The sequence below is a fragment of the Gavialis gangeticus genome, unplaced genomic scaffold, assembly GCF_001723915.1.
Source record: "Gavialis gangeticus isolate Ggan-Ray unplaced genomic scaffold, GavGan_comp1, whole genome shotgun sequence".
Classification (NCBI taxonomy): domain Eukaryota; kingdom Metazoa; phylum Chordata; order Crocodylia; family Gavialidae; genus Gavialis; species Gavialis gangeticus.
In genome coordinates, this window is record NW_017729004.1 from 46,388,138 (window position 1) to 46,413,957 (window position 25,820).

A 25,820-nucleotide genomic window follows, 5' to 3' on the forward strand; every position below is an offset into this window, starting at 1 on the left:
AAGTTATAAAAATCCGAAAAAAAACACCACGCTAGAAAAAATGGCGCAGCACACATGGCAGCAGTGTGCGCTGCTAGAAACAGGCCGGGAAGAGTTCAAGCTCTGGCTGCCAGCCAGGCTCCAAGCAGCTGGCTTGGCACCACTGCTACCCTGGGAGGCCCCCAGGATCTCAGGTAAGACTGCTGGGGCTAGTACAGGTGCTGACTCCAGCCTCCCCTAAGCCCACTTGGGTCCCTTTGCCATGCACCAGAATGTGCATGCAGGGGTGTGCTCACGGCCAAATAGCAGCGGCACAAATATGTGCCGCTGCTATTTGTCCCACGGGAAATGTGTGCCCCTGCATGTGCAGACTCGTGGGAATGCACCCATCAAGTTTATGAGATCTTGGGCTAGGAAGTTAGGACCAAAAGACAATACGTTATCTTGACTTATACTGACAGTTTGATAAAAGGTATATTTACTAATCTATAGGTATAATAAGAATACCTAACTCTTACACAGCAGTTTTCATAAGGAGTTCTCATAGCAACGAACAGCAGAGGCACCCCCTTTTACAACTGATAACAACAGATATTAAAGTAAAAATTTTCCCACTAATTTTAGGTGCCTGCTTTGAACATTTCCTACTGGAGTTTCTGCAGTACCGGTACAGCTGCCTGAAAATTGAACTGTCAATCCCATGGGCAATTCTGAGTATGTATGATTTTGTTTTGCCCTAAAACAGGATAAAATCTTGTATCTTGGAATTTTCTTTTGAAGTGTAAGAATATTTCAATTCAGGATCATGCCACGGTCTCCATCGATTTCTGGTTTCCCTATTTCTAAGTGCTGTTTAATAGCAAAGGAAATCCACTGATAATAGGAGGAAGGCAGGGGAGGGAACTCCCTTCCCTCAAAATATGGGAGTAAGGAATGAGATCAACAGAGCTAATGACAGGAGGGAACCCACAAGATGTGTTGTTAAGAAGCTGGAGACCTGAAATGATGGGGGCTGAGTAGGCAAACTGCCAGATAGCGATACAGACTTCTGTCAGAGTCCTACATGGTAAAAACTACAAGGATTCCATCAGATTTTTATTAAAATCAGTAAGTTTCTATGGCACTTTCTGATTCAGTAAATCCTCATTTTTGGACAGAAAATCCTTTTCGATCAGTTCCAATGCACAGCACTCATTAGCTCCCAGCTGCCTATTCCTTCACACTTCTGCAGCTGGGATCATAGAATCATATAAAATTAGGGTCAGAAGGGACCTCAGGAGGTCACCTAGTTCAACCCCCTCCTCAAAGCAGTGTCACCCACAATGAGATCATCCCTGCCAAAGCTTGTCTAGCCAGGTCTTAAAAACCTCCAAGGATGGAGATTCCACAGTGTCTCTGGGTAACCTGTTCCAGTGTTTGAATACCCTCATAGTGAGAAAATTCTTCCTAATATCTAACCTAAACTTCCCGTGCTCCAAATCTGAGTCCCTTGCTCCTTGTTCTGTCATCTGCCACCACTGAGAACAGTCAAGCTCCATCCTCTTTCGAACCCTACTTCAGATAGTCGAAAGGTGCTATTAAGTCTTCTCAGTCTTCTCTGCACCAGACTAAATACACCCACTTCCTTCAGCCTCTCCTCACAAGTCATGTGCCCCAGTCCCCTCACCATTTTCATTGCCCTCTTCTGGACTCTCTCCAATTTGTCCACATCCTTTCTGTATTGGGGGTCCAAGACTGAACACAGTACTCCAGATGTGGCCTCAGCAGTGCTGAATAGAGGGGAATACTCACTTCCCCTGACCTGCTGGTAACACACCTACCACTGCAGCCCAGTATGCCATACGCCTTCTTCACAACAGTTGCACACTGCTGGCTCACATTCAGTTTCTTGTCCACTGTAACCCCCCCAGGACCTTTTCTGCAGAGCTGCTGCCCAGCCAGTCATCCCCCAGCCTGTCCTGGTGCATGGGATTGTTCTGTCCTCAGTGCGGGACAGAACAATACTTCCTTAGCTTGCCTGTGAGAATGTAGTGGAAGATCATATCAAAAGCCTTGCTAAAACCAAGGTATACCACATCCATTGGTCTCGCCACATCCACAGAGCCAGTCACTTAGTCCTAGAAGGCAATCAGGTTGGTCAGCCATGACTTGTCTTTGGTGAATCCATGCTTACTGTTCCTAATCACCTTCTTCTCCAAGTGCTTATAAGTGGATTTCTTGAGGATCTGCTCCACAATTTTTCCAGGGACTGAAAGGTTTTTTCCAGGGAAAGAGTTTTCCTTTTCTTAAATATGGGCACTGTGTTTGCCCCTTTCCAGCCATTCGGGACCACTCCTGATCACCATAAATTTTCAAAGATGATGGCCAGTAGATCTGAAATCTCATCAGCCAACTCCCTGAGCACCCTTGGGTACATCCCATCCAGCCTGTTGAACTGGCACATGTCCAGCTTTTCTAAATAGTCCCTACCTGTTCTTTCACCACTGTTGGCTGCTCGCCTTCTATCCAAATTCTGCTCCCTGGTGCAGTAGTTTGGGAGGTGACCTTGCCTGTGAAGACTGAGGTGAAAAAGGCATCCCAGGGTTTCAAGTCAGGCATAGAGAAGACGAGGAACCCCAACTTTGTCATCCTCTGTAAAATTCTGGACTTGACCAGCATGGGAACTATGTGGAGAATCCCATTCTGCAGGACAGAATTGAACTGTCATGGGAGAGTGAGGAGAAAACAATCTTCCCATCCTGCAACAATTTTCTACATTTTGAAGAACACAAGACTTTTGGAGGTTTTTCATGGAAAGCCACAGGGAGCCCACCCTGGAATAGCCATAAGTTAGGGCACCCACCAGAGATGTCAGAAACCAGTGTTCAAGAACTTGTTCTGCCTGGTTCAGTTTGATTTCAACTTCCGTTTACTATATCCCAGGTGAAAGCCCTAACTACTAGCTTGCAGGATGGTCTAGGATGGGGCTCCCTCCATCTTTTTTGCTTGGGCAATTCCTCTTTCTATAAAGAAATTAATATGCACTGTGCCAGAGAAAGACCGGTTCTACAGAACAATGGCAAAGTATACCAGTGAGAAGTGGCAGATGTTCAAATTCCTGGCCTAAATTAGGCAGAGCAGAGATTTGAATTTGGGTCTCCCACAATATAGATAATACGTTAGCCATCTCCTTTCTCTTGCCTCACTGGTTTTCATTTCCCATACCCAGCCAGTCCAACCTTCCCCCACCAGCTCTTCATCTGATATCATTCTTTCCCTGACCCCAAGTTCTTCACATCATTTCCTTCCCTGGCTCCCAATGTCCTTGCCTAACCAGGCCCAATCTCTCCATAGCTCCAGTCTCAGTTCCCAGCCATGTGCCAATGTCCTCACACAGCCAGTCCCAACCTTCCTCTACCTCATATCCTAGTACTAAGTTCCCTCTAACCCCCATATTGCCATTAGTCTCAAGTGACTCCTGAGTCTTCCAGTCTAGCTTCATTCAAATCTGCCAGCTCCTCTCTTCTGTTTGGAGTCATTAAGTTAGCACTGAGAGAACATGGAGGGAAGGTGGAGGGCAGACTTCCTGGTCTTTGTTCTAGTGTTAGCCATGACTTGGCCCAGTCCAGAGCAACAGATAGGAAAAGTACTACTCAGCCCCATGTTGGAGCATGCTTATTCTGGGCATATCTGTTAAACACTACTGAGTCTCTATGTAGCATATGAACATTGCTATTTTTCATAGGCTTATAATTTGACCACATTTTGATATTTTTTGTAAGGATGTCAAGAAGCATATCAATGATATCAAATACAGGAGGGCCACTGGCATTTATAAGCTAAACTATTATCAGCCTTTTAAAAATAAGGGTAAAATATATTTCTCCTTAGCCTCATTCTTGGAAACAGTTAAACTGCTGTACCTGAAATTTCCTGGAGAAATCAACTTGAGGCATATAAAACTGCTAAAATTGCAGTCAAAATTTGGCAGTTATCAGCAACTGAAAACAAATGTTTACAACAGCCAACATTCATAATAGGTCCTACCTATTACACACACATATACAAACACACACCTAAACATGCTCCTTGGTATTGTAGCAACTGAGATGATGGTAGCAGTTGCATTTTAAATACCTCTACTAAAAAGATTGTATGTCCCAAGGAAAGATGTCGCAGTTGTAATGGCTGAAGTTTGCCATTGTACCTGGGTGAACAATTCAGTGAACAACAGATTTAAATTTATTTTTTTTTGCATATTAATGGATGAATAGGTGAACATGGAATTTTCTGAAAGATAAAAGTTGGTGATAGATTGATAGGTATGAAATTATTTTTAGCCTGTGCAACAGATAGATGTTTTTCTTGCTGCTATGATCATTCATCTAGTATTAGATATTCATGACTCAATATGTTTATCAAATGGATCACTATGACCATGTTTCTGTTTCATGACTGGATGGCCTCCCTTTTATAATCAACTTTCACTTTTGCTCAAAACAAATTGTCCTTCATCTTTTAATTTAATGATTAAATAAACTTTGGCCACCAGCCTAAATTCAGTTACATGAATGTTCATATGAACAAAATTTATCAAAGAGCAAATAAAAACAGTCAAAATGAAATTTATTTAGCAATCATCAGATATTTATATAAATTTTCTCATACAATTCCATTTGCTAGCCAACATCTCGTGCATGAGTTTTCAAAAGCAAGATTATAAGAAAGTCAAGTATACATTTCAAATTTACAGTAGTCCAGTCTAAGAAAAGCAAAAATTACACACTGATAAATGGTAAAAATACAAATGAAAACACAGATTCATTAAAACCATATTCACTAGAGTGGAATGAGAAACAACGTTACTGTCTCACAAAAGTTTTCATGATTTAACCAGGGATAATCCTGGTCTTGAGCAGAAGGCTGGAATAAATTACCTCATTATAATTTCCATCCCTACTTACCTATGATCCTATTATTTCAAAATATTTTTAAATTCTGCATTACAGCAAAAATGAGACTTCTTAAAGTTTTTCACAAAGAAGAAGAGACAGGGAAGAAAGCAAACAAGTGAACTGTCACTCTGCAGTGGTTTGGATGCTCACCTGGATGTAATATATCTAGGTTCAAATCCTTGCTCTTGAAGAACTGGAGCAGAGACTTGACCTTGGGTGTACTATATCTCATTTGAGTGTCCTTAGCACAAAGGGCACTGAATTGGCTTCCTTCTGTCTTTCCCAATGAATATTTATGCCTTTATACAAAGCTCCAATTAGGGAGACTCAATTCAAAATAGTCAACTACCAATATGTATGCTGAGAACCTGGCAGAATGTGAATTTAGGCTTTTTTAGGTTTTTGTATAATCCTTAACATTACTTAAAGATTAACATTACATGCAAACACACACACACTTTTCATAAATTCCTCAGAGAATTCAATGGTGAAAAATAAATTTAAAAAAATACCAGTAAATATAATGGGTACTTTAGTAAAGATCAGGTTCCCTTTCCCCAACTTTAAAAAACCCACCTAAGCAGCTGTTTAAAAATTTCAGCTTTACTTATCCAAAGGTGTATTCCCATTTACATTATGACCTAGAAATAACAAATCTAATGCTAAACCTTAACAGGTACAGGATAACCCCAAATCTGTACTTACACTTATTTTCTCTTAGAAATACTTCTGCTGTTAGGATCTCTGATTTGTTGATACCACCGCTGCAATGACTGCTCTTTTCACAGCAGAGAAAATGAATTCCCCTGTGTTCTAGATATAAACTGAGGGGACTGTATTTGAGTGCCAATTACTGGTTATCATCATACAACATATACTCACCCAAGCTTGATTTTGTGTTAGATCGTTCTATTATCGCATGCTTACTAGGATTGTTTAATACTGAGCGTTTGGCAAGCGAGATGTCTGCTGTAACCCGTGTGATTGATATACTGTAAAACATAATTGAAGAAAATGGTGTGTCATTTATCATGGAGGAAAGCAAAGATAAAAGGCAGTCACAGTTAATAAAAGGCTGAGAGGACCACAAGGAGGTGCGTTCTCCTTGTGACACAAGACTGTACTAAACTGAAACATACTATACCTACTCCATGTATGCCAACTGCTGAGCTGGAAGCAATATAGCCAGGTGTTGAGGTGCTGCATGCGACTCAGTAAGCTTCTTAACTGCCTCTTACCTGACACAGCACACACACGGCTTAGTGAAACATACACAGCACCTCCCCAAAGCGGCTACACTGCTTCCAGTTCTGGAGCTAGTACACAGGTACGCTACACAAAGGGTGTGTCTGCACATGCATTTATGCGCTTTAGTTAATTTGCATTCAGTTTAGTACTATTGTGAGGTAATAAGAAAATACTCATTAGCCTGCCTTAATGCGCATGAACTAAATAGTATGTTTTTTACGGCTGCTTTAATGCGCATTAAAATAGGCTAGTGCGCATTAAAGCACACCTGTAGATGCACCCAGGGTGTAGCGTCTCTCAACAGAGAAGCAGCATGTCTTGATATGGCATCATCTGGTCCTATATAGACATGCTCTGGGTGATGCTGTTCTTTCTGCAGGAAGAAAGTTACAGAAGATACTTAGATCTTAGTCAATGCTGCGATAAGCTCTATGGCTAGGGATAAAATTTACACAACCCGGTTTAAGTGATCAGAAACCAATTTAAACCTGTAACAGAAGTTCAACACACTTTCAAAATAGCTGAAACTGGTTTAAGATAAACTTGGTTGGATGTAGTACCAGACTTAACTGATTTAAGTCAACTGGTTTATGGAACTTCTCTCCCAGATCCCCTCCCAGTTCAAGTTAATTCACAATTCCCCAGTATCCCATGATGCTTTGCAGCCACCCCTCTGCTCTGCCCCACCCCTCTGCTCCCCAGTTAGAGCACTATTACTCCTTTAGCTGGCTGAGGAAGTCGGGGGGGGGGGCGGGCAGAGCCAGCTCCACTGGTAAAACCCACCCTTCCAGCCTGGCACCGGACCCCAGGCCAGATGCTTCCACCAGGGGTGGGGAGCAGAACCAGACCCCATCCAGGTGCTGTCAGCACAGGGAATTGGGGTGGGAGCCTGCAATGGGGGCTTGACTCTGCCCTCCCAGAGCCAGGAGCTGGGAGACATGCCTCCTTCTCAGCCTCTGCAATGTTTGGGGCGGTGGGGAAAAGCCAGCAGTGAGGGGCTAGACTCTGCCCTCAGAGCTGGGAGCCACACCCCCTTCTTCCCACCCTCCAGGCCAGCTGGGGGGGTGGGGAGGGAAGTCCACAATGGGGCTTGACTCCATTCCCAGAGCCAGGAGTCGGGAGCTGGCTGAAGGCATGGGGGGAAGAAGCCTGCACTAGGGCTTGGTTCCACCCTCAGAGCTGGGAGAGGGGAGCCACACACCCTCCTCAGCCTCTGGGCTGGCTAGGGAAGAATCTGAGGGGGGTGGAGCTTGGCTCCAAGAGGCCCCTAACCGTGCCTCCTTTTCAGGCTCTGGGAGGGCTGAGGGGCAGAATGGCTCCCAGCTCTGGGGTTGGAGCCAAGCCCCAGTGTAGGCTTCTCCCCATCTCAGCAAGCCCAGAGGATGAGGAGGGGGCATGGCTCCTGGCTCTGGGCATGGAGCCAAGACGCAGTGTGGGCTTCCCCCCTTGTTTCTCAGCCAGCCGGGAGGCTGAGAAAGGGGTGTGGTTAGGAGACTCCATCCCTGCTCTGGCTCCTGGCCCCCACTGCAGGCTTCCTCCCTTGAAGGCTGAGGAGAGGCTGTGGCTAGGGGACTCCAGCCCCACTCCCAATTCCAGGCAGGCAGAATAAAGCCCTTGGTTGGGACTCTTCCCTGCAACCCCCCACACTGGGCTGCTCCTGTCTGAGGGATCCAGTACCGGACTGAAGGGGTGGGTTCCCCCCACCCCTTCCTCAGCCACCTAGAGGCTGAGGAAGAGGCATGACTCGGGGAATTACCCACCTTCTGGCTCTTTGCCATGACCAGGAGGCTCGGAGGTGTGCTCTAGTGCCCCTCCGACTACTGGTATGGGCCACTGCAGGGGTCTGGCTACCTTTCCGGTTTGAAAAGTGAATTTCAGTTCACTTGCTTATTGGTTCTATCTACGTAGTTCAGAGAAACTTGCAAAGTCTGAATCAATTCAGCCTTGGGCTTTTTGACTATCTGTACTTAGCCTATATGTGCTTCTATACATGCAAACCTCTCCCCTTTTGCACAATATCTTATGCCAACTTGTCTATTGACTTCAAGAGCCACACTGTCAAGATGAATGGAACGCAGAGCTCTGTGGAATATGGACTTGTCTTCCCTTTGGATTCCTAGGGCTTATGTATTTAGAAGGTGACCCCACCTGCTTTCTCCATACCTGCTACTAGGATGACTAAAAAGAAATATGGCAAGGCTAACTTTGCAGTGCTTTACAGCCCCTCAAACTGCCTTCTACAGATATCTGCCAGGAAAATGTACAATTTGTCCTATAAGAAATAATCTTTTGCCTCTCTCTCCTAATCTTGATTAGGGTATCATAACAAAGGTACAGCACTCACAATGATATGCAGTGAGTAAGCAAACTAAACACAATGCTTTGTACGCAGGCTTACGCTGTGGTACAACTACATGGCTATGATTTAGCCATCACATTGTCAGTGGAAGTTGTAACAGGGACCAATGTTTATATTTAACTGCCAAAAAAGATTAATTAATACACTAAATGTTTCATACTACTGAACATTAAAGTGAAAGTATGAGCAGACAAGACAGTGAAGGCCAGGGGCCAAGTGCCTCACAGGCTCAGCTTTGTGTTTGCAAGAGAGGATGAGTCAAATGTTTATTTGCAGTTGCTCCTAGTGACTTGCTACATAATCTTTCATATGTGTTTTTTCCCTATGAAAACAGTTAGCTAAGCTTGTTTTGGTATCTAGAGCCAAGTTGCACCCCTTGGCTTAGCTCCTTCTCAAAATGTTTTGGCCTTTCAGGCCTAAAGAGAGGTCACATTCTTCCAAACAGAAGAGTTAAATCAGGCTTATCCCATTCCCCTTTCCTCCAGAGTCTAATTTTATTTGCCTTGTAAAAAGGAGGAAATGGATTTCATACGAACTAAAAGCTGTACTCTCTAGAAGTACATTGGATGCAATTCAGTTAAAACACCATCAAGTCTCAATTCTCTGATTGAAAAAAGTAAGTGAATATATTTTGTGCAAAATCCTTCAGTATGCAATGTAGTTAATATATGAAAACAAAATTATTTTACAGTACAGATTAGCAATATAATTTTACAATTTAGCCCTGGTCTGACTACAGCTATATATGGAGTCAAATACTGTGATTCTTGTCATAGCATTAACAGATTATTCCATAAAATCATGGAAATCCAAACTCTAATTTGGACTACTGGGTTTGTTATGCTCATCTGCCAACAGATTTTATACCTTACAAAACAAGATTTCCATTTTCAAGTTTTTGCCAGTTTCTTTCTTACATGCTAGATAGAATGGTTTATACCTTTTATTATTCTCAATATAACTATAAATTATGTCAGATTTTGATGTCATTTTTAAAAGCTTCACCTCATCCATTCTTAATTGTGAAGAGCATACATAGCTGCATCCATGCAGCCTCCACAGTGAGCCTAGGATGGCTACCAAAAAATAAACCTCATGCATTCATGCCTATTCTGTTTGTGCCCAAGTCTGAAAATTAAGCAGAGGAGATGGCTGGAGAAAGGGATGAGTAGTCTGGAGCAATCCTGGACATGTGCTCTGAGGCTCTCCGTGTTTGGAAACCGAGAACACGCAGTGCCACTCCGAGCCAATGAAGAGAGTCTATTCATGTACAGAAACTATTATACATGAAATATGCATTTAAATCATATGAGTTAACCAAATGAGCCTCTCTGTCAGCTTATGCCTTTGCCACTTACATAAAAACAATGAATCAAGGGCTATCCACTTGGGATTTCAGTTACCACCTTTAGGAAAGCAGCCATCCTTTTCTTCTTAGAGTCTTCCCATCCTTATTATTTTCTCTGCTAGTGAAGCTTTGACTACCTACCCCAAGTGACTGCAAGAATTTGTCTACCATTGAATTGTACTTCAAGTTCAAAATATTCTTCCATCAGTATCTTGGTGTGAATGTTATTATTTTTTGGTGATGTGACAATTCAAAATAAGCACTATCTTCAAGTAATCTAGATTACAAAGTACTTACCGCCCTTCAAATCTATGTTTTAAAAAATCAAATAATGCTTTTTGCATCATATCTGTCACCTGAAAGTAAACAAGCAACGGATTAAAATTCTGCATGTGAAATAAATATTACAAAAAAATCACTGTAAAAATATAGCTAATAAGTAGTTCAAAGTTTATTTCAAACTCATGTCTCCTAATGGCATGGTATGAACATGTAACTCACAAATATACAGTCTAAACACTTTAGCTTCTCCTGCCTGAATTCCAAGAACAAGTAAAAAGGTAATGTAAAAAAAATGCCCTGTATTCCCTTATATTTTTGCCTGATTTTCTTGTGGCATTAATTGATGCTGTTTCTTATTCATCTTAAAACCATTAAAACAAATACTATTCATTTCTTTGACAAAATGAAAAAAATCAGTAGTAATCACTTACCTCATATCCCTTCAAGGAAGGCCCCACTAAAACTACCGGTCTCATAGAAGGCACTACATCATAAGGAGGGATGTGCTCAGTCTGCATAAAAAGAAAAGACTTTCAGAATTTCAGCACATCATTTGCAATACCAGTAATGCTTCAGTTACATTGTGAGTAACTCTGAATTTCCAGTGATGTCACTAACATGGGAATAAGGAGTTGTGGATTTTTTCTGTCTTCTTCTCTTCGTCTTAAAAATATACAGATATTACCAGAAGAGTGTGCTACTAATTGGGGTTGGAAGGATAGAAAAGGAAGAGGAGAGGGGAGTGGGGAATGCACATTTTATTTTTTGCAAAAAGACCCCTCCTGAATTTTGCTTTCATTGCTCTACCTTCTGGTCCTCCCTGTATAGTTGTGAAAGTTTTTCCACGAAGCAACTTCTCTCTGCCATAACTTCTGTGTGGTTAATGGAAGGGACTATTTCCGACCATTTACTTGATTTGCCTGACTAAAGGGTTGGGACATCTGAGTTGATCACAGAAGTTTCCTATCAAAATCTTATCACTGCATTATGATATTCTATAATGGCTATTATACAAAGGAGAGTAAGGGAAGGAGAGAGAAAATAGGAGTATAGCAATTTCTCTTTTATGTATTTCTGCCTCACTTAATAAACCATAGTGACATCACTGTAAATTCCCATAGAAGTGCTTATAATATACATTACCATCTTCATACCTACAAATTCTAAACTAAATGTAATAATTGCTAGGAAATGAAATCAAAACAATGATAGATATTAGTATTTACAGAGTGTTTGTATAAACAGAACTTTCAATAGAACAGATTCTTATTGATACCCAGAAGGGTCAATTCACTGATGTATCATGCACAATTTATGAATGTTTGGGTAATGTATTTTAAACACATGGGTGAGAACATTGCATCTTTCAAAAGGCTGCCAAAATCTTGCAAATTTAAAACCAAATATGGTAAAGGAAAAGAATCAAACAGTTTTGTATCAAACTGTTTTTCACAAGACATTACCAAGACTATATCAAACCTGGCTTATAAAAAAAAAAGCATTAATCTTTTTTTTTTAGTTCTTTTTGCTTTTTCTTTAGTTTAGGGAAAAATGTTTCAAATTCAAAACCACCAACCTGAAAAAATCTTAAAAGGAGGTATGCCAGATATATATTTCAAAGGCCTACATAGTACAAATACATCAGTCAACATCAAAAATACTGTTATTGTTCATTATTACAGTACTCAACATGTCCCAAAATTAATCACAAAAGGTAAAACAATTTCTTCCAACATTTCCAAACACAAAAAACAAAGACAAACATTGATACAGTGACAGCACAAAATGCTACACAAGCAGCAGTCTAAAGCAGTCTAAGACATGAAAAAAAATCTTGTGACCGATTTTCTTTTTTTGTTTTTTCTTTTTTTTTCTTGTAGCTTCATCACATAATTGGTAATATAATACAAATAAATACCTGTGCCCAAGGCATCATAAGCACATGAACTGAATTTATTTTTTCATGGTGCAGGATTTAACTTAAAATGTTTCAAAGTATAAGCTTGTAACTACGATGTATAAGCATGAAGAGATACCCTGTCAACTTTTGTTACCAGGAATGTAAATAATTTGATACTTGCATGCATTTGAGACATGCCCCTTAGAAAAGTGCATTACAGGCCATAAGTGCTTATGGGGTCACTGCTCTGATGCAAAAGATCTTTTTTATTAGGTGGCTATCAATGAAACTACACTCATGCTAGTAGTTAACATACTTGAAAATTAGGGAAGATACAGAAATTACCTTATTTGATGGAATATGGGTGCTTTATTGTTTTAAACCTATATTGCAGCAACTCAGAGGGTTTCTTTGGGAAGGTGTTTTTTGTTTCCTGGTATTTTTAATGTTATATTCATGGTAACAACTGCAGAACTTTCACTTGTTAGATCCCTGTTGTGAGCATGCCCCACAGCAGCAGTGCCAGAAGTTTTATCATCTGATGCCTGTTCAGTCACTTCACTGTATGAAGTGAGTTGTAGGTGTCCATATAGTTACTAGGACCATAGGCCACATATTTTAAAAATCACCACCACTGCTTGTAATGATTTTGGGATTATCAGTGAAAGCAAAAAATGAACAGAGGTACAGAATCAGCTACACTCCTGCCTCTATGGTTGTCCTTTTAGAGATAAAGTTTAGAGGCTTGCCTTGATAGTATCCAAGAGATGTCAGTCTTAATTTTGCTTATCATACGCAAGTTTGATAGCTAAATTATGATTAATTAAAAGATTTGTTCAGAACAAAGAAACTGTCATTCAATTGTGTAAAGAAGTGGGAATAATAAGTGTGTTGTTTAGGAAAGAAGTTCACTGAAACAAGCAATGGAACCTTCTTCAGGCAGGAAGAATCTAATATTCTTTGAGGAAGCATAAATGAGTAAGATAGAGAAGTTTTGCATTAGTGTGTCTAGATGTATCCACAGAGCTGCTGACACTGCTTCATCAGCATTACATGCAGTACTGACTGTCTGTTAAGTGTGGATGTATGTATGTAGTTAAAAACAAAGTGAAGAGAATCCAAGGGAATTTGAGAAAGGAAGGAAGGAAGGAGAAAAGAAAAAGAAAAAGAAAGTATTTGGCTTGATATTGCAGTTACTAGATATTTTCCTGGTAAACAACATACCCAAGCAAAGATGCGTGTCTTTCAGTCCCCAATAAAAGGGTGCCTATAACAGTTCTGTAGGCCAATTTATGAAGAAACCTTGGCTGTGTAGGGGACCGCCAATCCTATTTCCAATAGTTCAGATGCTATAGTCTGACTGATGGAGGAGAAGGCAAGAACATTTGGGAGAAAATTTATATATGACAATAGGAAAAACTCACAGTAGACCGCCAAAACAAGTCTGCAGTTTTCCATGGTCTTGCTCATCTGCAGATTTTGCACCTAGTGGATTAGAAGTTTAAATACTGACTAAATTAAAAATTGAAGGCTTTTTGTTCGTTTGTTTGCTTGTTTTTAAGTACAATCTGATTAGAGTCCAATGATTTTAAAGACTGAATTATAAATTAAAAAACTTGAAAAAAGAGACAAAGACAGATAAAATAAGCATGCACTAGAGAGGTGCATTATATGGATTTGTCAGCATTTTACTTCCTTGAATGTTTAAAGAAATTCCCAGTGGCGTATTATTCCATCAAAAAGGATAAGTACTGTAAGAGTCATTTCACTGAGTCACTAACTGAACCTAGTATGCTAGTCTTAATGTATGGAACCAAGAATCAGTAGCCTATCAGCTAGGTTTCTTCCTTAACTCTGAAACGATTGTACTGTTTAGACTGTGGGTAATAATGCTAATGATGCCAGTGGCAGGATAAACACAGGTTGTGTCAATGTAAACTTACCGATTTCTGCTTCTGTTTAGCTACAGCAGCATGGAAAAGAAACAAAGAATAACAAAGCATGCATGTTATTGGCTTGTCAAAGGACACAGACAGCTAACAGGACTAGAAATGTGACGCAGTGCAGGTGAGCAGGTGGACAGATGGGAGCTTGCAAATTGGTGTTACCTTCTTAAAGAAGGGCATTCTTTTCTCTTTGGAGTGGGGTGATGTTACACTGTTTGCACTGGGTTTGGGGGAGCGATGGTTTGCTGGAATATCATTTTCTTCTGCATCTAAGCCAGTGGCATCTATATCTATAGCTATATACAGATAAACAATTCAAAATTATCAGATGGCAGGGAGAGGAGTAAGAGGTTAAAAAGGAAATAAAAGTAAAGAACATGAAATTGTCCAAAGTCAAAAATCAACCGTGAGTTCAGAACACAAAACTTAAAGGGAAAAATTTAAAGGTACAGTACATTAGGGTTAGAAAACACATGATGATATCTATAACAACTACTGTAACATTTTCTTTACATTTCCTTTTACAGCACTAAAAATCAGACACCAACAGATCTATTCTTCCCAAAATGATAAAATAGCCAAGTTCTGCTCTTTTTTTCATAGCATATTTCCAAAGTAACTCCAGATTCACACCAATGGAAGATAACAGAATTTGGCCTACAATATACGGATCATTTAAAGAACTGAATTAAATCAAAATGTGTCATCCTGAGCTTAACATTAAGATTTTAATATTGGGCACTTAGGACATTAAGGACAGATCTTTTTCCCTTTCTGGATATTTTAAATTCCATGAGCCAATCACTATTGTCCTAACATACTTAAAGACTTATTCACAATTATCTAAGAGCAGAATATAATTGGTAGTGACTTTTCAAAGTCTTGATTTAGCTAAAAATGTACAGTAGGCACAAGATACAATCACTGGAAATAATAAAAACACACCTACTGATAATGAACACTTATGCAAATAGCAAGGAGAAGGAAGAAAAGCTATCTATCTCAGTTATCAGAGAAGCATACTGAATTCCAATTAAAAGACCTAGTGAAGATCTGGTGAGGGTAAGATGGAATTAGAAACAATAAACCATTGCTCCTCCACCCCTCCCCACAAAACAAAATCATGTACATCATAAACAGCTTGCAAAAGAAATATTTGATGCATCCCACAGTAAGTTAGTAAGTGGAGATAATGTAAACAATAAAAAGTTATGGAATCAGATGTACATGGTTTTCAGAATGGAAAAAGAGAAAGAAAAGTCAAGTTTTCATTGTAGAGCATAGCAGAAGTCTGCCAGTTATAGCAGAAATTGTAAATTATAAGGAGAGGAACCAAAGGACCTTGGCAAAAACCCTCTCATATACTGTAGTCTATCATGAGTGTAACTACTGCATTAAATTTGTCTCCAGTGAACATCCTAAGATTATGCTAAATGGACATAGAGGATCAGTCTACCAACACCTTATGGGTACACACACGCATTTATTTTTAATACTGAGCAACACGTTAGCACTTTGGTGTGCTACAGAAATATAGCACTAAGGGAGCATACAGGCATTCCAGCCCCTGGCTGGAGAACTACAGAAGTTGCCTCAAAGGGCCAGCATTCCCACTTGGTTACTGGCAGCCAGCTCTTTCCCCTGAAAAGCAGCAACTGCCAGACAGCCCCTTGCTACCTGTAGTGGGGAGAGGTCAAGGACAAGTGCTCTCTTAGGCTAAGTACAAACAATCAAAAAGCCTGAAGTTGAAGTGATTCAGTCTTTACAGGTTAATCTGAGCTGTATAGATTGAATCAACAAGCAAGTGAACAGACGTTCACTCTTGATTCTGGAAATGCGGCTACATGCCTGCAGCGGCCCAGGCCAGAAGCCAGGGGTGCTACAGCATGCCTCCCTGCTTGGCTGGAGCAGACAACTTGAATCTGGAGGGGATCTGGGACAGAAGTTCAATAAATTTATTTAACCTAAATCAGTTAAGTCTGAAACCACATCTATCAGGGTTTATCGTAAATCAGTTTCAGACATTTTGAAAGTGGTTTATGTGCACTGAACTTCTGTTGTATTACAAGTTTGAACTGGTTGCCGATCACTTAAATCGGTTTATGTGTAATTTCTGTCCCTAGCCTTAGTAGCACTGCGCAGTCACACAGCCTCCACAGCTAGCAGATAGAGTACCAAGAGTGGCACCTGTGACAGAGTACCCTCTGTGGGAATTGTTGCCAGGTCTCCTGAAGTGGTGGTGGTGTTAGCAGGGTCCTAGCATGGTCTTTCATCACTGGATAGGCTATCAAAGAGTCAGCCTTTCTTCCCCTTTGAAGGGGTTACAGAGGAATTTAAAAAAAACCTGTGGGATGCTGGAGTTCCTATAGATCCCTGTGGCACAATATGCTGCTTTACAGACATTATAGAGTGCTAAAAAGCCAAGTTCCTCTTTCAAAGAAGTACTATTTTATAGCCCTTTTGCCTTTTTTGTAGTGCAGCAAACAGCTTACACTCAACTTTAGCTTAAACCAGGACTGTCCAGCTAGCAGCCTGGGGTTCTCATGTGACCTGTGAGTTGTTAAATTGCAGTCTATGGGGCTTGTTGGCACAGCTGCTGGAGTTGCTGCATTGCTGTAGCTCTGGAACACAGGGGGTGCAGGCCAGTGCTCTCCCCCTCACCCAATTGTCTACTCCTGAATTCTGGGGCTTTGGCTGCCACTGGCGACTAAAATAAGTGGGAGGGGAAAAGTGGGGGTGAATGATGGCTGGTTTCCATCTGCTTTTTGGAGCTGAGCCCATGCAACAGCTCCAGCAAATGTACCCACCAGCCAATGCCCCACCTCCAGAGGCAGGTTGTTAGGCCCACAAACCCCTCCTGCATCTGGATCCAGCCCACAGGGGCAAACACATTGGATATCCCTGGTGTAACCATAAACAATAACATTGACTATAATAAATTTACCCTGGTAAGCTGCATACAACTGTCTTATAGGTGAAAACACAACACTATGGGTAAGAGTGTTATCTAGTAACAGATGCCTAGATTACTAATGTGCCACTTCTGATTTCAGAGTTACCTGGGCCAAAGAAGAGAGCTCTTCTGTTTGCGTAACACACATATTCCCATTTGAATTATTTACAGATGCCATGCCAGGATCCTGATAGGCTTTTAGAAGATTATATTCCTAAATGCTCATGTTTCATATTATTTTGCCAGACATGCAGAAATCATGTAACACTCTTTCTTGCCACAGCAACCCCCACCCGCAACTTCCCTCCTCATATGAATAAAAAGAAAATATTTGCATAATACAGTCTGAAGGCACCACTAAAATAAATCAGAATAAAATGTGCGTGTTGAACTAAATCACTTGCACAATCTTTAGAACAATTTCAGCAAAAAAAAACCCATTAATTTTTCTACAAAACAAGGGGATTGTAGCAATTGAGCAGCTATTAGGCAGACAGTAACATATATGCCTAGCTGTGAATATATATGGAATGGCTGTCTCAAGTCCGACTAGGAACACTGTCAAAGTCCAACTTTCAACAAAACAAAGACATTACCAGAGATGTGTGAAATTTCAGGCTAACCTTCTTCCTACCCCAGTAAATGAAATGTTTTTCTTAAAATGAAAACTTTTGCAAACAGGATTTGACATTTTAAAATCTTCTTAAAATTCATTAAATTGTAAAAAAAAAACCCAAGAAAAATGCTGCTTGTTGGTTTTTCATTTATTATTTCGGGGGTTATTTTCCACCTCCATTTTTTATTTCTGATCTTCTTTATGTTATGTCACCTTCTTCATTGTTCTTTGCTCTTCTCTGTACCCAGTTATTATTGTCTGGTCATCACTCTCTGGTATCAGTTGTTTTCTTTCATAGCTTATCAGATCTGCGTGAATTGATTAGGATGGCAGCTCCAGAGGGACACAGTTTTACCATTTTTCATTTCTTTATTTTCATTCAGCTTGTTTGATTTTTAACTTCTGCTTTAGATTGGTCAGTTTAATTTTATATATAATTATACATATATACATATACATATACACACATACATATATATATCTACACATATATATACATATATGTGTGTATATATGGGCGCATCTACAAAATGATGGTGCAGTAACAGACCATGCTGCTCCATGCCAGTGGCGCATGGTTATTTTTAGCTACCATGTCACCATAGTGATGCGCTATACCAAGGGAGCGTGTTACTACGGTGACATAGAGGTGGTGTCACGGTTTTTGCCCGCAGACGCTACATTGCAGTAGTGGGTTGCTACAGCTACATAGTGTCACTGTGTAGTTGCACCTAGTGTGTGCACATTCAAAATTGAAAAGTGAGATTAACTCTTTCTACTTTACATTTCTCCACATCAAAGGGAACTAATATATATGCCTGCATCATTTTAACTCTATCCTGGGCAGAGGAATTTAAAGAGCAGGAGTACTACAAGTCAGAACTGAGATGTCCAAGAAGACCTAGCTGAGACAATATATAGGCTGTGTGACCAAAACTATGCAATATTATCAATTCCACTCTTCAGTACATTTTAGAAAAAAGAAAAAAATACTCTCAAAATAAAATCTTAAGATTTCCAGCAAGCAAATATACATTATTCATGACTATTTCTCCCAATCCTCAAAAAAGAAAAAATGAAATGCGAGTAAAGCCACTATACCACTGAATTCTATATAATATTCTGGGAGCATTACTTAAGGTAGTTCAGATAAATGGAAATCAATTTGCTGACCTGCTGCACAAATCTCCTTAGTATACAGTGGATGACAGTTTTCATCTGAAGAATTACATAACACTGTAGATGAAGTCTAGCTGGCATAAAAATACACACACGCACATCTTATAATCCACCACCAAAATGGTAGAAAGCAGAAACCTCAACAATAAACATTACACTACAGAGCCCTAACACAACCAAATACCTACTCATGAGCTACAGCACAATAACCGAACTGGCTGCATATTGGTAACTGAAGAAACACATATATTTTCTAAGTAACAGACAGAGTCAGACAGGGAACTTAAGTGGAAATTAGCATTAGCTCCAGCACTGGAAATAATGTAGTAATGAGTGCCACCCTGCACCCAGACTAATTATCTTTAGTCTAGGTACAGCACAACATTAAAGCACCTATGCTGCTTCTGGTTCTATATGTCCCTGTACGGTGCTGCCTTGTGCAAGTATATTAACTAGTATGTCAACAGCCAACTTGGGGACTGCTTCGTGGCACTGCATCATTTCATGTAGACATACCTGCAGACAATTTAAAAATGTTAATATCATTTGATTGAGCTGTAATTTAGCCTAGACTTTACCTATGCTTTTGATAAACACACTTCTTTCACCTCTGCAAATAACGGCTTTTTAACAGCTGTAGTCATTTTCATTGATCTCTATCTTCATGGACTAAAGCCTTCTGTTTTCCCTCAGCCAAAAGATGAAACATACAGTAATACAGCAGCTGAATCATTGATTTAACTGAAGTATAGATCTTTAAATCCAAGAAAGTTTTCACTAATTGAGATGGCAGTGAGAATTATTTTGTTGCATGCAGATGCCTAGGGAATCTTTTTGGAACACTTTTAAAAAAGATGAAGTGTCCCAGTTTTCTTTAATTGAGTAGTTATTGTTAGTATGCTAGTGCAACTCAAAGTGCACTGGCTTAATATCTCTTGAACATAATCTAAATTAAGCTCAAATTTGTTTGGTAGTGCTCTAAATTCAAGCAGCACTTATGAAAAAGAATCATCACAAAAAGGTAAGGCAACTGATTGCTAGAATTTAGTCAAGATCTGCTGTGTAAAATTAAGTTCTTGCTTATGAAATCATGCTATTTCTGGTGCTAACAAGGTAACCACACAGGCCTTTTTATTTCAACTCGGCATCTTCTATTTTCCTATATTAGAACATTATCCATATTTAACAGGAATTGGTTAGGAAAAAAACCTTTGACTGTCTTAGTTAAGACAGCAACAGATGAAGGACAACTTTGTAGCACAAAAACCCCCAAAAGGTGAAAAGCAATCAATTTCATTATTTTCCGCCTAACCTCATGTCCTTTTCTCCTAATTTCACCATAACAACATGGCAGCGTAGTAAAATCAAGGCAATAGTTAAAAAAATTCAGTAATGACCATTCATTGTGTGAACTAGCCCATGGGAATGTGCTAATTCCCTTATTCCTAGAACACACAGACAGACCAATCTCATGTGGCCACACAACTGCCTGATACAGTGTCAATAAAGAAAGAAAAAGAGAAAATTAATTCATCTCATTTTAAAACATATAATGCAATACACTGTAAATCTTAAAGGAGTAAATGGACCAGTTTGTAAACTAAGTTTTTTTTGGGTAAATCTGATATCTTTTATTAGACCAACTCAAACAGTTGGAAAAGTTTTTTCATTTTGTAAACAGAGGTTTCTAAAGGCTAATGACCTACTTACCAGATGATGGAGGCGTTGATTTTCTGGAGCTAGGTACTATGTCACCCAAACTGGATGATGAGTTTCCTCCTGATTTACTGGAGTGAAACAAAAAATAGTTTTTAGTCAAAACTCATGGTCTTATTAGGCACGTAGTCTAGAATGTATTTATTAACTTTCTTTCAAATGAGTCACTAGCAAAGAGACAGGCAGTATTTCCGATCATGATAGAAATTTATAACTTGGCAAAATGTGTGCATCCTTTAATGCTTCATTGTATCAGCTAATTCTGCTGGCAGCTGTGGCTACCCAGGTAATGGCATGCAGGACTGGAATAGTCACACATCAAAATGCTAAATAGAAATGACTACCAACCAGAAGCTCTACACCTTGTACAGCATTTGCTGAGGTATTTCCAGTGGTCAGTAACCAGTATCTGGTAAGTCTCAGTTCTTTTCAAATTGATCAAATACACCAATGATCAAAACAAAATTACCAACAATTATGATGGAAAGAAATCAAGTGAAGGTAATATCTCAAAACAAGCAGAAAAGAAGAATTACAGGTAATACATTTTCTTTTTCTCCAAATAAATGTGAATTATAACACAGCCACAATATAAAGAAAGGAAGTATAAAGATTTGTTGGATCTCCAACAAATGGAGTATCCAGAAAACTTGTTTAGTATTAACAGAAACAAATATTTGCTTATAGAAGAACTACATCATTAAGTAGCAATATCAAAAATGACATATGTACCTAGAAGAATTGAATAATAAACTGGTTAACTCATCAAAACACACAGCAATTAATTATTGGACAGGAGTAAATAAGAAATAAATAGTTTATGCAAGAAATGTTTAATGCGAGATTGGCTGCATCTTCTCCAGAAGCTTCAGTGCTAGTCAGCGTGAGAGATAGCATGTGTGTTTGGATTGACCAGTGGTCTGAGATAATTCCTATATTTCTATGTATATGAAAAATTGCCTACATTTTCCTAAGACTTTAGTATTCTCCAGATAAATATCTAAGAATCTTTCAGAGTCAACCTTGTATGAAAGGACTTTGACTCATACAATAGGCAAATATGTACATGGAAACTGACAGGATGGACATGAGGCTAATATCTGTACAATAACTGACTGGTTAAGCTGTAAATCATAGAGAAGCTGGGGTAAGCAGGTATGGGGCCCACTGCTGAAACCCTTGGTACAGAGCCCCATTGAAGGAGGCAAGAAATGGCAGTGTTAAACCCCATGGATCCTTAATGCCACTCACTTGACCACTGCTTGCCCAACTGCCAGAGAAAGGTCCAGACCTCGGCCACAAGGAGGCAATCCAGGGGGCCAAACCAGTTTGACAGCCCTGCACTAGAGCATGGGGATCTTCTGTGGTATTTAAGAGGAACAGCTGCCCTATATAATTTCCATTTGTTCTTTATGTGACTTCAAAAGTTCCTAAAAAGTAAGAATTCAAAACATAAATGCTAACGTGAACGAGTTAAAATTAGAGCGTGACCAACAACCAACGCACATTATTGTTATGAAATGAGTGACCCAATCATCTTCATTTCAATCTAGGCTACCTGATAATTTCCTCAACAGAATAAGAGAAATCAATCACTATACAGGTTAAGTTCCAACATGTTTTCCTTACTTAAAGTATCTCTAGGTGATAATCAGGGATCCTGGTTTTCTCTGTTTAAATATTGCAAGTTCTCTGATTTTTAAAAAAAATTGCAAGTTCTCCATTAAAAAACCCCAAATCTGAGATTAAAATTAAATGCCACATATATTAATTGAATACCATGTTTTATTGATATTTACAGTTTTAAAGCAATTTGGAAGCCTACCTCAATCACTATAATAAAATAAATTCTAAGTACCTATAACCTTTGGTATTTGATTTTGGGTTTTTTATCATGGAAAAATCAGAGCTCCCCCTGCCCCCTTTGCTCACAAGGACATAGGTCCAGGCCCCTCACTCCCAAGCCAGAGCCCTCCAGCCTTGCTTGTATCTCTCACTCCCCACTCACAGCCCCCCACTCATCTTGGCACCCTCACTCCTCAGCCACAGCCTCCTACCCATTCTGGTGCACCTCACTCCCCACCCACAGCCTCCGCCCCCCACATCTCTGCTAGAGGGGGCCCTCAACCACCAGCGTTATGGGGCCAAGAACCCTGGTCTGCAGCCGCAGCCTCCTCCTGCCCCCTGGCAGCAACACTTGAATCCTGACTGCTGCCTGTGGGAGGCAGCAGCTGCTGCAGCAGAGCAGAGCACAAAGCCCAGCTCTGCCCCCCGCCCCCCCCACAGGTGGCACAGCCGAAGTGAATCCCATCGGGGGGGCGGGTGTGGGCTGGTCACTGCAGGCTCAGACTTCCCCTGTGCTGCCCTTTCCCCCAGGGCCTCCAGGGCCCAGCAGGCAGGACCCTGCATGGTAGGGCAGAGCAGGGCTGAGCAGGGAAGCTCATTGCTATTGGGAGCCCCATGGCCCTATAGCAAGCTGCCCCCTCCCTGTCCAGCAGCAGCCAGGGGTACAACTCTGTGCCACTGCCCCCACTGCTGCCTGGAAGGCAGGGTGTGCCTCATCAGGGTAGTGCAAGGCTTTCAGCAGCAACAATCGTCCCCGCCTGGTTCTGCCCTGCTGCACTGGGTCCTGCCCACTGGGCTGCAGAGGCCCCAGGGGGGCAAGCTCGCAGCAGGCAGCCCACACCCACTCTCAGTCCAGCCCAGCACAGAGATCTGGGAGGTCTGTGTCCCCTTGCTGCCCTGCAAGTGCACAGTGACAGGGAGCCAGCTCCATCCCCCCTGCACAAGCTCCCCACACAGCCCCATCCTGCTCCCCACCTAAGCCCTGCAGCGTTGCAGTCCAGCCTAGGGCCCCAAGCCCCATGCACTACCCCAGCTGGACAGCAACAGCAGCCCCAGCCCTTCCCAACTTCCTCCCTCCATCCCTATGGGGACTTCAATCCCACCTTGACCTCTGCCAGACTTACCTGTAGGTGCTGTTCTCTGGGCTGCCTGGCAGCCATACGCATGTGTGAGTGCACACATGCAAATGGTGCCCCGTGCCTGACCCCCTTCTCCCGCTCCCCCCAGCCCCTTGCAGGCTGGAACTCTGCCAGCCTGAAGAGAGCTCTTTGCAAAAGTGGAAAATCTGCATGTTTCTCTGTTAAAATGAAAAAGCCACATTTTTCTTGGTTAAAAAAGAAAATCCCTCGGTTTTTTTTCCAATGGGAAATGGAAAACCCATATCCCTGGTGATAATTACATTTATTAAAGAGTAAAGTACAGAAATAGTGGATACTTAGATTCTTCATTTCTGATTTCTTAGCTGTCACAAGGATAATACATATATACATAATAAATATCTTTAAGTACCTGGAGTAGAATTTTCCTTGCTTTGCTCTTTGTTCATGCTGTAGCCTCATGTTTTCTAATTTGACTGGACTTGGTATGAATCCTATTTCACAGCCTTCTTTTACCAACCGGCCTATCCACCAGTCATTGTTAAATTTCTAAAAAAGAAAAAAGAAACAAAAAATACATTTATTAAAAAATCAATTACGTTATAAATTAATTTTGTTCTCATTTTTAAATTTTCAGTCAATTCTTTTTTAAATAATTCTCTTTGCTCTTAGTCACTGTATTACATTATCATGTAATAGTAATGAAGAATCCTGGAAATTTGCAGAAACACATTTTAAAAAAAATTATAACTTGCAAATGATAAAATGTTATTGTACTAAATCACAAACTTGCCTTTCTAATCATCACTCTTCTTAATCCTCCCACCACACTAGCTTTATCTCTTTATTTTACAGACTGCTCTCTCTAACTATTCAAATGGCAGTGTTCCTTCTTTTTCCCTGCACCTTGGTTTCTCAATGGCGGACACTAGATACTTCTTCTATATTTCTATCCCAATCACCTGTAACAATTTTCAAAGCCTGTCTCAAGCAGCTGCCATGAATTTTATGTTCTCACAAGACTAAAGTCTTTACATAAAATATAATAACCTTATTTTCACATTTGAATGTGCAGTTATCTGTCAAGAGACTTTAATTTAATTTAACAAAATGATCAAGGGCTTGAAAGGCAAGTCATCTAAGGAGAGGGTAAAGGACCTAAGCATTTTCAGCTTGCAGAAAGGTACTTAAGAGGGCACATGATAGCAATCTTCAAATACATGAAGGGATGCCATATAGAAAAGGAAAAGCACCTCTTCTTTCTTGCTGCAGAGAGGAGGATGCAGGTCAATGGTTTCAGTTGTAGCAAAGTAAATTTAGACTGGATAGCAGAAAAACTTATTCACTGTGAGAATAGTGAGGCAGTGGAACAGACTGCCTGGAGATGTTGTGGACTGTTCATCACTGGAGGTGTTCAAGAAGAGGTTGGACAGCCACTGGTTGGGGATGTTCTAGCCGTAGCTATGCCTATTTTCTACAATGAGTATTTCCCATGCTTCTGAGCTTTACTGGTTGCTCCTGCTGCCTCCCTCCCTTTTTCTTCTGCAATGTGTGTAAGGTTGGCAGGATTTGATTTTTTTATTGGTAAAGACTGATAAATGTGGATTTCACCTCACACTCACAGACACATGAAAAAATATTTCTATCTTTAATAATCAAAAAGAGAAGAGAAAAACAGAAGGGAGTCAGACTGGAGTACAGAGGGCCCAGTCTCTTTAAAGAGAAAAATAGCGGTCAGCCTAATGACTCGTTAATTAAGCAATTAGCTGCTCATTCCCAGGTGCTGAGAAGTAGGCTAGAGGGAGATAACAGGGTACTTAAATCCCTACTGGAAGCCCAGAGGGGAGGAAGGGGGAGGGACAATATTTGAGCCAGACGGGAAGCAGCAGCTGTAGAGAAAGGTGCAAAGTAGTGGCAGGGAGTTCCGGACACCTGAGTGGGACAACTCAGCCGCAGACAGATTGTAAAAAGATGTGAAGCCACCTACTGGTGATATTGCTACATAGAGAGAAAGACTCCAATTAGAAAGGATACAAGTTTTGGTGTTTTCTTTGCCTTTTTGTTATTTTTTTTGCATCTTGGGGTGGAAGATCTTTATGTTATTCATTTAATTTAAATCAATAAAAATTGAAATCAATGGTTAAAAATGAGCATCAATTTTATCCATTAAAATTGTATTAAAAATCAAATTCTACCAGGCCTATATATGTGTCAGGGTGTTTTAAGCCTCTCCATAGGCATTGGGTGTTGGCTACAGCTAGGGCTGGGGACTTCAATTGGGGTGTGCTGATTCTGCCGCTAGGAGCAAAACCCAGAAGTGCTTGGCTAGAGGGTCTTGCCTCTCTGCTCAGGGTCAGACCAATCACCATATTTGGGGTCAGGAAGGAATTTTATCCCATGATCAAATTGGTATGGGCT

The 25,820-nt window shown here is 40.6% G+C and overlaps 1 protein-coding gene and 2 long non-coding RNA genes across 5 annotated transcripts in view; 1 reads left to right on the forward strand and 2 right to left on the reverse strand.

Moving 5' to 3' along the window:
- The window catches only part of LOC109291347, a 22,082-nt gene extending 21,421 nt beyond the window's left edge, over positions 1 to 661 (reverse strand). The window contains exon 1 of the long non-coding RNA XR_002095823.1: positions 651 to 661. This is a non-coding gene — a long non-coding RNA (uncharacterized LOC109291347). The remainder of the gene's footprint in view (positions 1 to 650) is intronic.
- The window catches only part of CACNB2 (calcium voltage-gated channel auxiliary subunit beta 2), a 233,595-nt gene that overhangs the window by 39,013 nt on the left and 168,762 nt on the right, over positions 1 to 25,820 (reverse strand). For 2 of the 3 annotated variants that reach the window (XM_019508325.1, XM_019508324.1), the window contains exons 4-9: positions 23,815 to 23,951; positions 20,455 to 20,531; positions 14,159 to 14,292; positions 10,582 to 10,662; positions 10,166 to 10,224; positions 5,796 to 5,905 (exon numbers count right to left, since the gene is read on the reverse strand). In XM_019508325.1, the coding sequence (XP_019363870.1) occupies positions 5,796 to 5,905; positions 10,166 to 10,224; positions 10,582 to 10,662; positions 14,159 to 14,292; positions 20,455 to 20,531; positions 23,815 to 23,951 (598 nt within the window). Of the gene's footprint in view, positions 1 to 5,795; positions 5,906 to 10,165; positions 10,225 to 10,581; positions 10,663 to 13,993; positions 14,014 to 14,158; positions 14,293 to 20,454; positions 20,532 to 23,814; positions 23,952 to 25,820 lie in introns of all 3 variants that reach the window. The other variant, XM_019508326.1, reaches the window with a different exon arrangement.
- Positions 18,140 to 25,820, forward strand: part of LOC109291346 — a 17,370-nt gene continuing 9,689 nt past the window's right edge. Inside the window, exon 1 of the long non-coding RNA XR_002095822.1 lies at positions 18,140 to 18,289. This is a non-coding gene — a long non-coding RNA (uncharacterized LOC109291346). The remainder of the gene's footprint in view (positions 18,290 to 25,820) is intronic.